Source organism: Rhea americana, unplaced genomic scaffold (genome assembly GCF_003343005.1).
Source record: "Rhea americana isolate MKP2758 unplaced genomic scaffold, rheAme1 scaffold_85, whole genome shotgun sequence".
Taxonomy (NCBI): Eukaryota; Metazoa; Chordata; class Aves; order Rheiformes; family Rheidae; genus Rhea; species Rhea americana.
In genome coordinates, this window is record NW_028187034.1 from 1,263,228 (window position 1) to 1,275,897 (window position 12,670).

The 12,670-nt window shown below is 44.6% G+C and overlaps 1 protein-coding gene across 1 annotated transcript in view; it reads right to left on the bottom strand.

Moving 5' to 3' along the window:
* The window catches only part of CACNA1I (calcium voltage-gated channel subunit alpha1 I), a 181,843-nt gene that overhangs the window by 33,501 nt on the left and 135,672 nt on the right, over window positions 1-12,670 (bottom strand). Inside the window, exons 9-12 of the mRNA XM_085323614.1 lie at window positions 10,672-10,978; window positions 8,894-9,297; window positions 1,421-1,572; window positions 608-793 (exon numbers count right to left, since the gene is read on the bottom strand). Of these exons, the coding sequence (XP_085179740.1) occupies window positions 608-793; window positions 1,421-1,572; window positions 8,894-9,297; window positions 10,672-10,978 (1,049 nt within the window). The remainder of the gene's footprint in view (window positions 1-607; window positions 794-1,420; window positions 1,573-8,893; window positions 9,298-10,671; window positions 10,979-12,670) is intronic.

The following is a 12,670-nucleotide window of genomic DNA, read 5'->3' on the forward strand; positions in this document are numbered from 1 at the left end:
TCTCTTTTCCCCATGATAAACTAATGTAGTATCACAGGGGTAAGGGGCAGAACAACACAGCCAGACTGCTGAGACCTATGCATGAAAGAGGAGCTGTGTTGTACTGGAGCACTATAGCTCACTATAAACCTTGCTTCTTGTATATGCTGCCTCAGAGTTCACTTTCTAGCTATTCCCTCCGGCCTGTCCTTCAGACCTGCTCTCTCCATCGTTCTTGTTTGCTCCTGTCTGTTTTCTTCATCCTCCCCCCACAATCAGCATATCCACGTGGTGTCCTGACAGACTTTCCTRGATGCTTTCTGCTGTCCTTCTGTCATAGTCAGCATCCATTCTGAACTGTTCCTGCAGCCAATATTGGTTACCAGCGGGGCATCATGCTCAAGAGGCATGTTTGGTGGCAGTATTTCTCTGCCCTCTTTAGGCCAAATCTTCAGCTGATGAAAGCAATTTAGGACAGCAGTGGCCTCAGCCTTTATGCACAAATAAAGGTTTCTCAGTGCTGCCTAAACGTTAAGCAATGGGCAAGATGAGTCACATACACACTGAAGTTGTAAATATGAGCCAGGCAGCGCCTCTCCAAATTACTGTGAGTCACTTGCCTCCTCACCTGAATATAAAGATGAAGAGCATGAGGAGCATGCAGAAGGTGGCTACATTGTCCATAGTCTTCATCAGCACGACGAGCTGGCGTCGCAGTGCAGGCATGAAACGCACCAGCTTTAGCACCCGCAGAAGGCGGAAAGTCCTCAGCACGGAAAGGCCCCCGTCCGACTGGCCAATGATCTCCCAGATGCTATGGCCCAGAGAGAGGCACAGAAAGTGCAAGGAACAAAGAAAAAGAGAAGTGAATAAATGGGAGAGTGAGGAATAGCAATGCTAATTCAGGTTATTACCACTGCATTGGCAGTGTTTATATGAGGGTCAGAGAAAGAAATCTGCATGAACAAGGTATAACCGGGTGTGTATACTGAAGGCTTATACTTATGTACAGAAGGTTGCATTTCTCCCTTCAGAACATAAACGTGGCACTATGTGTTGCAGGAACGAACAAATCATTGCAGCATTAAGTCCCATCAAGGTAAATTCCTCTACCAAACTCTAAACCACTATATTTTTCCTCACTTGGGAGTTTTCAAAATAATTCACAGTTAATACTTTCTGTGGATTTCCAAAGTAGCTGTGATTGCCTCTGTTCTAAGAGGAGGGAAGTGAGGGCCAGAAATATTATATGGCTTTCCCAGCATCACCTGGAGTGCTGGAAAAGGAGATCTCAGTTTTCCAGTCTTTTTCCTTGCTCATCAGCTCTGCTCCCCTTCTTTTATAGCTGCTAAACCCCTCTGGGAAAAGGACATGAAAATGTCCAAGCTCTGTGATTCTCTTTTCTATGTGTATTTCAGACAACCCGCAAGGCCTCTGTCACCTGATGATAACGATGATACTGTCAAAGATGTTGTAGGGGTTGCGGAGGTAATCAAAGAGCCCGAAAGCAGCAAGTTTCAGGATCATCTCCAGGGCAAACATGCTTGTAAAGACAACATTGCTGATCTCCAAGATGTTGGTCAGTTCCTCTGGCTGGAAAGAAGGCAAATTCAGAGAGTCAGATCTGAAAGAGCCCTGAAGCTATGGGGAAAAAAATCACCACTATTCCCTGGAGACAGGCTCTGTAGGGAACTCTGAAGGACCATGGATGAGATTAGACTGGAGCTGGATGGAGCCACCTTTGCACTGTTATTCCATTACACATCTACTACCTTCATCATAGATTATGTTCCTAGTGAAATCTTAACTGTACAGTTTTACTAGAAATGGTCAGGAGCCCTAAAACCATTCAGATAGTCAAAGGTCCTACTCTACACTCTTGTCGCCTGGCTAGGGGCTGTTTTACTTTGTGCAAGGAACTTGAGTATTTTTTGAAGCAAGGGGTGGAGGAAGATCTCTCCCTCCCACAGCTGAGCCCCAAACCACAAAAGCAGCTAATCTGTGGTCAGTCACTTTCTGCAAGACTTTCCTTTGAGGTTTTCACAAATACCACAGGACAATTTGTTGCTGAAATTTTGAAAATGTTTGAGTGACAAGAAAACAGTTCCTCATATTTCTCTAAACCTCACTGCACTCTTCTGCCTCCCTTTTCCTTCTATTTCTTCTCTTCCTCATTTTCCCTGCTTCTCCCCTGCAAATCCTTGCTATGCCTTGGTTTCCTGCTCTTGCTCCAACAATCTTTCTTGTACCTCTGTCCTCACAGTGCTCTCAATAACGACTCAAGGGGATATCCATCTGCCTGAACAGCACATCAGCAAGGGTGGGCACACTTCTAACATGCAGCAGAAAGAGATAGGAGGGAAAAAAAAGAGAGAAATGGTCAACAAGAGAGCAAGAGCAGAAAGGCAGATGCACAGGGTGAAATCCAGGGTGAAAGAGCGTCACAAGATGACTGTGACGCTAAAAGAACCACAAAGCAAACTGACCCTGCTCAGGCATTTTCCTCTGTTGAATCTTGGACACACCTTCCACCTGCTGTGATACACTTTCCTTCACCAGAGACTAGTGTATTTGTGCACGTGAGAGAAAGTGTTCTAATGACTTCATCAGTGGAACAAGCCCGAGCAAATTAAATTACTTCTCCCTTTTTTTTCTGAATTAATGTCTTTTTCTTCACTGTGTGCAGCCTTGGAAACTTCTCTGACAGGGATAAGAAATGATCTAGACAGTTTGCTCAGGAATGATGACACATCGTCTCAGAGGGAGACAAAAGGCTGCCCTAATGCCCTTTATGAGGGATGCTAGATTCTTGCAGCACCTTGTGTGAAACGAAGGTGTTCCCTCTGCTGGATTTGGGGTGGACTACTCTGCATAAAGCACCTCTCCTCCCAGGGAAGAGCACTGCACTGGGCTGAATTCCTGAGGACCTCAAGGCTGAGGACTTCAATGAGGTCAGATACACAAGAGGCAACACACATGCCAGTATGCCCATGTGTACACATACCCAGAGACACACACAGCCCATGGAGACTATCATAGCAATAGCCTTCTAAATAGTCTCCTGCCAACTGGGCTCCTCTGGCCCAATTTTCCATATTTACCTTGAGGCAGGTACACCATACATCAGACAAGGTTTAACCTATTGTGCCATTGAACCCCAGCTCCAATTTCTTCCATCCAGCCTTCCACCCAGGCTCCATGGCAGCAGGTAGGAGCACTATCACTGTCTGGTGATTAGTGCCAAATAAGATCTTTTCTTTCACATAGGTCTGAGCTAGAAAAGCTACTTTTTTAAGCATCACATAAAATGGGTGGGAGCAAGAAAACTGCAACAGCCTGTTGCTAGGGGCAAAAGATGGCAGATACTTCTGGCACTGCAGAAACAGAGAGGTGAGTCCCTGCAGGTCAGAGTCAGTATTTTTTTTTTCAGTGAACTCAGTGCCTACTAGGAAGAGAGGTCATGGACTCTCCTTGAAGACTGTAAAATTGCTGTCCTTCTGAAGGGCAGGAAAGTCCCTTTGTGTTGGCTGTGCCTGTTACTTATTCAGCTGGTGGAAGCTGAAGTGAGGGACGAATGCAGTTCTGGTGTGACCCTTCTGCTGGGGATTTCTTTAACCCACGCTCCTGAGCTCCCAGGGGCTTAAAGCTGGCTTTTCTCTTCTGAGATGCACAAATTGACTAGAAACTGCTCCTCGCATCTGACTTCCTGTGTCCTTTGCTAATTTCTTCTGCTCCCTGCTGCAAATTTTCATTGAAATAGTTTCTTAAAAATCAAAATAAAAAGGGGAGAAAGCTCCATTTCCATCTGTAATTACATCTGAATAACAAAATGATCCTGAAAATGGTGACGGGGGGAGAGGAGGGGAGATAAGAGTGGAAAGAGAGACAGAACACGTGAGTGCACACAGGAAGGGAGAGATGAAGATCGCTTCACAGAGAGCCAGGCTGTAATGACACTAGCTGGGAACGTGAGGCCCATATGCTAAACGGAGATGCCAATTTCAGCCTGAATCAAATGACTGTGTCAGAGGGAATGAGGTATGTAAAAAAGCAACAGGCTATGATGGTGCATTATCCCCTCTGCTGTCCCTGCGTTCGCTCTTGTGCTGTCGTAGGGAGCAACTGATGTTTGAAAAGCCGTGCTTGCATCTCACTTACGGAAAAGGTCACCTGTTCCCCTGTCTCTCCTTCCTTCCCTGACATCTGTTTCTCTAGTCAAGCCTGCACCTGGTAATCTTTTTCTAAYGGGCCATCAATCAGCCCCAGCAAAGCATCCTTCCTAGAGAGAGGGTCAGGAAGGACTGGGCAGGGAAAGAAAGAAGAAACAGACAGAGATAAAGGCAGAGAAAGAAAAATTAAAGTCAGTGTGGGGAAAAAAATAGTAAAATGAGCTCACTGACACCCAAAAGAAGTCGAGGAGGAGAGATTTAAGAGAGAAGAACAGGGTGGGGAAGGAAGAGAATTTTAGCTGAACTTAGTCACCTACTCTGAACATGGATCTCTTTCCAAAACCCCTGAAACTAGCTAATTCAGATCCCTGTGGCACTAAGGCCTTCTTCCCTACCAATGTTGATCAAACACTGAGTGAAATGTATGATCCAAGTCTACTTTAGGTCCTGCTGTTTTATACAGCACTCCTGCTCAGTGATCAAGAAGCTAGAACTAGGGCAAAAGAGGACAGCTGCTTAGCGTTTTATCCTCTTTTCAGTTTCTTACTAATTAACATTGGAACTCCTATCTCAGATCAGACTCAAAATCTAATTAGCCCATTATCTGACCAGAACCAGCAACACATGCCCTATAGGAAAGGTATGGGCAGACCATCATGAAGTCCCTACAAGAGGACTTTCTCCTAACCAGGAGTAAATTGGCAACTGTCTAGAAACTGAAGAGTAATTGATGTGATCTCTGTAGACCRGTCCTACTGAACTGTACCTCCACATCACTGTCTTTGAGAACACAAGAAATATTCCATAAAGAGATCTCTCCAGTCTGTCCATTTTTATACACCATTTCAAAGTCAATTTGACAATAATCAGAAGAGTCAGAGAAATCAGCCCTGGAAAATGCCAACTAGCTCTTGATTACTCTGTTCACCACCTCACAATCAATAMAGGATTTTGTGATGTTTGGGTTATACTCTAGTTTTACAAGACTTAAGCAATGTGGTTTAATACACCACCCCGGGGAGACTGTTCCATCATTTACTAAATGCCAGTGTGATGAGCTGGCTTGGACATTTGCTGAATGTTTCTATGAATAGTAAAAAGAGAAGCAGTGACTGTAAAATATGAATTGGTGGATCCAGTAAATGCTGGAAAAAAGGGAAACCACACTGGCTAAAAGGRTATGAAAATACTGTGGGGTGGGTTCTGGTGTACTAAAGTAGACTCTCTAGTTAGGAAGCAGGTGATCTTCTCCTGATCTGCACAAGACATGTCATAAAATATTGCTCCAGTAGCAGAGAAGGGAAACCAAGATACTGAGCAGTTGTCTCATTGCCTGCTAGTAGTAAAGAGGTTTGAGCCTAACAGRCCATTCAAGAAACATGAGAAAAGCAGCATGGGACATTCATCTTGGCCCAGCAATTTGCTCTTATGCTGAATAAGGGAGAAAAGTGAGAAGCATCAGATCCTCTGTGAACATTAAGAAAAAATGAAGATTCTTATGGACAGCCACAAGCATCAAATAACCTGACTGTCTGCACTGGATTTTAAAAATAAGGCAATTCTAAGTAGAAGGAGATCCAAAGGACTGGGAAAACTATTTCAAGCAGGAGATAGCTTGAAATGATGGCTTTTGGTTGTGCAATGTCACAGCAGTATTTGAAGGCCTAATATGGAGGGCATTACATGGTATAATGCACACTGACAGGTTTGAATAAATTTGATATATTTATAAGCAATAAGTTTTGATAAGCTTAAGGATTAAAGATGACTCACAGCAGTGCAGTTTGTCCCCATGTGAGTTGATTTCCCTCACAAGAAATGTGTAAGGAGAACAGAAGCTGTCTTGGACAGTGTAAGGGACTTGATAGACGAGCAAAGTAAAGACAAATTCCAAGGTGATTTGGATGCAAGAGAAGTGATTTTGGTTTACTGAGGTTTAGTTTCCTGGTAGAAAAAACATCATGAATATTAAACTTTAGCTATATGAACAAATATTTGTTAATATTTTCCTTTCCACTAGTCCTGGCTTCTTTACTTAAAGCTGAGGACTTGTGGGTTAGGTATAATCCAGAACTGCCAAGGCTCTGMATTTGAAAGTGAGACTTGCACTTTGGCTTCAGCTTCAAGCTCCCCATTCTTTTGAGTCTGAACCTGGTACCTAGCTCCTGCAGTCTCTCCCATAACACAACCTGATGGCTGGTGGGTGCTTTGGTCTGCAGGCCGGCTCATCTGGGTATAGTCTGTGAGCAAATGGTGTGGCACAGAGCAGAAGGATGTGCTGTGAGCAGCTCCCAGAACCAGTACGCTCTCTAACTGAGGTACCTTGCCACATCCTTGTGCCCATCCAGATACATCCTTCAGTGAGTGACTGGGGAACTCTCATGCATTACAGAATAAAAGCTTGAGCTCTATAATCATTGTCTCTCAGATGGGAGAGATTCATCTCCTTCCCATGATGAAGTAGCTGAAGCAACAGAAGCTATCTCAGTTGTAGGATGGCATCACCATCCAAATCATAGATCTATCTGGGTAGGATGGTTTTGCTGGCTGTTGTTTTGTGAAAGTTTGTGTTTCTGGGAAGAAAAGCAGTAGGAAAAGGAGAGAAAGAAAGGGAGAAGGAGGCAAGGAAGCATCAGACTTAAATATAATAATATTAGGGCTTGAGAAAAAATGAAAGACTGCAAAAGGAAGTGTACATGCCTACATGCTTTTCAGTTAACCACTCACTGAAAAGGACTTGAAATCCATGGTAYGGTCTGAATTTCTTTTTGTTTTGTTGTCTCTGTGCCACAGAGACAGAACTCAGTATACACATTGTAAATTAACAGGCTACACCATATTTTTCAGGTATGATCAATTCAATCAACTTTTCTTTCTAGTAGAAACAGCCCACGGGGCCAGGGCTTTTGCTAGCTACTTATGGATTAAAAAGTGATAGCATAACTTTAAGGATGTTTCATTAATAACCTGCTGCTAGAAACCCTGAGGCTGCAAGCAGATCTGACTCTGCTGAAGGCTGTACAAACACAGCAGAAGCAGTCCAGAACAGCTTAAATCTGCACTTACAATAGTCAGAACATGAGAGTGAATTCTCCAGCTCCAGCTCAAATATCCTTTTGCTAACCTCCTAATTCACACTGTCTCCAATAAACCGAAATGAACAATGGCTCTCCCTGCTTGGTGCTCACATCTTTAAAATATTGGTGGGCAGTTTTCATATTGTCCTGGGCTTCAGCCCTTAGTCATCTCTCTGTTACGTGATAAATACACAGCTCYTTTTCATCTATTTTCATGAGTCAACCCCTTCAGCCTCTTCTTCATTCTCCTCTCCTTGGAGCTCCTGCCAGTATTTTTCTGGTACTGAAGTATATGGAGCAGTTTTGCATTCTCGGATCAAATTAAGGTTTCCCATCCTTGCATTAGAAACYAGTTGAGTTTTGAAAAAATGGTCTAGTGATTAGTGTGTGGGGGGGATCAGACATCTGGGGCTTCAAATATTGGCTCGGCCACTGTGTTTCCTTGAACAGGGAAGTTAAGCAACCCTGGGTCTCAAGATGTCTCCATCCTGTTATAGCACAAGACAGGAGTGAATGCCTGCTTAAATCAGACTCACTCACTGCCTCTATTTGATACCCAAGACTGTCTTCAGGTCTAGACTTAGTTTCAGCTCCAAAGCTCCCTGTTGCAGTCAGCATCTTAGTAGCAGACCAATCACATTTCTGTGATCTGGGCAAAGCARGAAACATGGGGTGAATCAAGGTCACATTCAGATTGGCAGCACAGATTCGAAGCRTGGATGTACAACATGGACACTTTTATCTCAAAGTGAAACAGAGCTGCCAGCCAGCAATGTGGATGCAAGGTCAGCGGCTCAGCATGCTTAACAGCCTCTCAASCCTGCTCTTCACATCGCAGAAGAGACATAGCCTCCATGGCCCCATTATAAAATTAAGGCACAAAATCCTTCTCCATCTTACAAGTCTGTCACCAGGATAAAATGCGCTGCTGACTCAGAGCTGCCAGGCACGTTGGGAAAAAAGTTAAACCTGTGCCCAGACCTGCTGTCTATATCTTGACCTATCTATCACTGGCTGTCAGAGCAAAGGAAATGCTCAAGCCATTTGAGCCCCCTGAAATGACTGGATATGAGAGGTGGTGCTTTTCTTAGCCTTCTTGTATGGATTGACTGTGCTCAGGCATCTCTTAATTAAGCTGGAAAGGCTAGCAACCTGATGGATTTGAACTGAGACGCTGGTGAAGAGCCTGTGACATCCCCAGAGGGAACATTAAATTAACCAGATAGACTAAGGATTCAGTAGGCTAATGAAGAGAGAAATATGAGAGAGAGAGAGAKAGAGAGAGAGAGAGAGAGAGAGAGATGTGGAAGATGGAAGAGATGAGAGTGAAGAAAGAGAGAAGCAGATGGAGAGATGAGACGGAGAGAAAGAAAAATACAGGGATAAAAGTGAGAAGGGAGAAGGAAAAGAGAGGGCTTAAAGGAGGTGAGAAGAAAATACATGGAGACAGTGGAAGTGATTAAGTGCTGGGTTAAGGAAGAAAAGACCCTGCAAGATCCTGACACYATCTCAAAAGCCATGCTGGGACCATCTGTGCCATAACCCAGGCTCCAAATTGTTCAATCACTGCCTCCACTGAGTTGCATCAGCTGCTTACAGAGGCCATAACCCAGAGCATGATTCACCAGTCGCCACTGTGTCCCCCCCCACCCCCGATGCATTCATTACCTGTTCATGGTGCTCGATGCCCATGCTGATGGTGTTCACTAGGATTGCAATCATGATTCCACGGTTGAAATATTTGCTGTCCACAATCCCTCGAAGCTTGACCCTCACTTCCAGCCACATGTCACTACAGAGTTTCAGCCGTCCACCTTCTTCCACCTCCTCCTCCTCCTTCTCCAGCTCTGAGACACCCTGGTCCCCCCTGCTACCATCTCCCACCTCTTCACTGGCTCCTCCGTCCTCCTGGTCTGAGTCAGCACTGTCCAAGACAGATAGCCTTCGGGATGCTTCATGCTCTCCCCTGTGGCATCGGGGGCAGTTGGTGGGATCGGAGGTTGCTGTCAGGGCAATGGGCTGGACTACGCCCTGAGGAGTGCAGTCAAGAGAGTTGTGCTGCTGGCAAAGCCCTGGGAAGAAAAAGACCCTGCTTACAGGACAAGGCTTTGTTTTCCCCCAAACTGTATCCAAATTGGACACCTGTTTGGCTTTGGGGTAACTGGGCTTTTTAGCTGTCAGGATGATTAAACACTGGAATATCATCTCAAGGGCAGTGATAAAGTCATTTGGTTGGTTTACTGACTGTGTCACCAAAAGGTATGGTACTGTTCAGCTGCCTATAATTAGGCTCAGTAGGGTTCCCATCACTCAGAGAAAGAACTATTTTGTCTGATGCAGGAATCACAGCTTGAGACTCAGTGGCTTGTGTTAAGTAAGGACTGAGATAAAAATGACCATGAGGACTGCTTTTGGCCTGAACGGCTACAAGCAGTTTCTGAGAATCCAGATGCTGAGCTGAACTCTCTAAATCTGGGAAACTACACTAGCAAAGTATCTCAAGAARATAGGAAAGCAAGGGCACAAATGGTACCTTCTAATAGTCTGTGCCCTCTGAGTCAGAACAGATCTCCTGACTTCAATGAGAAAACTACGTTTGTGTTCCTCAGTTGTTCAGTTGGGTCTGGAAGATCAACTGGACACTGGGGAAATGAATCAGCTCATTCCATAACACAGTGCATGAGGACTGCAGAAACTTTCCTCCCAGCAAGTAAAGAAAATGAAAGACTGAGTATGCAAGACCAGCTGAAGGAAAATCCATCTTTTCACTTGTTAACTGGAAGCATTTCTTAGGAAAGGCACCAAGAGGCAATTAATGCTAACTCTATAGTACCATTTTTACAATCACTTTTCAGGCCAGGAGTTCAATTTAAATGATATTTCTTGCCTAATTTTACAGAACAAGATGTGCTCCCATCAAGAGCACTTGTCTCCATTGCTTTTGCACATCAGAACTGACTTCTTCAGTATCCCTCTTCTTCCTTGCTTCAGAAGACACCTCATTGCTCTTCTACTCAATTGCCTCCACCCTGAGGTCCCATAGCACTTCAGTTTGGGAGGGGAGCTCAAGTGGACCTGCTGTGTCACCCAGTCCCTTTCACAATCCCACTCCATCATATCCTACTAACATTTCTTTGTCCCAAACTGCTATTATCCCCTTGCTATTCCAGACCTGAAGCCCTTTCTAAGCCTCACTCRTTACATTTAATGTTGTTCCACTATTGTTTGGGGGTTTCAGATATGTGTTTCCCATATTCTCTGCCAGTGCATTCTTGATGGTCACCCCCATCTTGCTGGTCTGGTGCACTGCCCATGGCCCTGTGCTCACTGGCCAATATTAATTCTAATCCTGTGATTCCTAGGGACATACCTTCTGGCAAGCTAGTGCACAGGGATGCTYACATTTCTACTATTGGCATCTCCAGCTTTGCACATGCAATGCTTACTGTAGTGTYGCTGGCTTTTCCTGTTCATGCCCAGTTTGGCATCACTTGGTTCCACATGGCCTTGGCGCCGGCTCTGTAGGCTGTTGTACAGCCCAAGGGTGCGGCGTTTGGCCTTGCGCACGATGTGGCAGACATATTGAAAGATCTCCTCATAGCAGTCTCCCGGTTCCATGTAGCTGGCCACTGTGCTGGAGGACAGGTACCGGGCCCGCTGCTCCTGCATCAGCTGGTGCTCCCGCTGCTTGGTCTCYGAGAACTGCGTGGCGATGACCACCAGGCACAGGTTAATCATGAAGAAGGAACCCACCTGATAGCAAAGGAGAAGGAGGGACAGGGGATGTCAGTAGGAGGAAGAATATGCAGCAGGGTGAATGAATGACAGAGGAGGAGAAAGTAAACAGGAGGAAGACTGAGGAATGAGAACTAGTGAAGAGCTGGGATTCTAGAGCAAGCCAGGGTTGGCTGACCTTGCTTTTGAGAACTCACTTGATGTCATTTTCATGAAGGAGTTTAGAGCTCTGAACTGAAATTCAGGAAAAAGAAGCCTTATTTTTGGCTCCATTKACTGACTTTGGGACCTTTAGCAAGTCACTTAGAAAAGATGTGTAAAGGATTTCATGAAAGCTAGACTTCATTCCTCTCTTCTGTGATAAAAAACATGAGACAAAGGGCTGGTTTGGTTGCTTTTTTCTCCATTTTCTTTTTTACCACTGGAAGAACCATGCACTGTCACTTCTGTTCTTCTTTTTCTTCTGGAGCAYACACAGAGTTCTTAGTGTTCTCAAAACATTTTATTTATTTCTGCCTTTTACACCTTAATTTACTGTACAGGGAGATGACGCTTTGCAGAAATAAATGAGCTCTTGAAATCAAAGAGGAATTTACAAAAACTAATGACTTTGAAATGGGCACTGAACAGTCTGACAAAAAAAGCTCTTCCTTGTTCAACTTTTATTCTTCTGCTTCTTCTAACACTAGACATATTGCACTAGTACTTAGGTCACTTGTCCTCCAGCCTAGATAGGTTTTCCAATTCAAATATACAAACAAACACAGCCCTATCCCACAATTTCTTAGAAACGAAACAAAAAGCCGCAGGTCTTTGTTATTCACCCCACRGAAGCTGAAAAGCCTACAAGGCTTTTATACCTTGGGACATTTCCTTTAATCTTCCTTTGCCTCAGTTTTCTCATCTGTGAAATACAGATAATATTCTTTGGTGCTGAGAGATCCAGGGGTAAAAATCGCCATCTCAGTGGTAAGTATTATTAAATTATAGATGAATCTCCACTAAGAGATCTATCCATTACACTCAGGATAAAACCTGGGATTCAATAGAATGATAATTTCACACATACAAGGGCTGGTAACCATGTTCAAAATCATTTTCAAAAGCTATGATGCCATGATTGGTGCTCACTCCCTGTAGARCTGTAAGCGGTGACATGGCAACAATAAAACACAGTCTGATCTTTGAATAAGGACCTAAGGTCTGTGCTGCTTTGAAATAGGCCTTGTGGGGCAGTTGCTGGGAGGAGAGGAAGCACTAGCACTAGCACTGGATTTCTGTGTTCCTTGGACTAAGGAGGGTCACTACTAAGAAGGCTGCTATGATACTACAAGGGAATACTTGCACCATGTTCCCCCTGTATGACCCCTCACAGGACCACTKACTCACCTCCCCATCTCTTCTTTCCAAGCAAACAGCTCTGTACAAAGCTGGACTTAGTCCTGCCCTTACCTTCATGCTGTATCCTCCCCAAAACTGTGAAAAATTTTGCCCTTCCAAAGGAGAGGMGAGTATAAGCCATGGGAATGGTATGCTTACAGCTCTTGGAGATGGAAAAGGTGGTGCATTTTTAAAGTGAGTACCCCAGTGTTTACCTATCCAAGYAGCCTTCCTCACCCTGCACAGCTTTGCTGCCCCCACCCCCGAAGAAGCTTACTCCCTTGGCTGCCCCTTTCTTCTGCACACAGGTGCCCAGGAGCTTCACCAGGA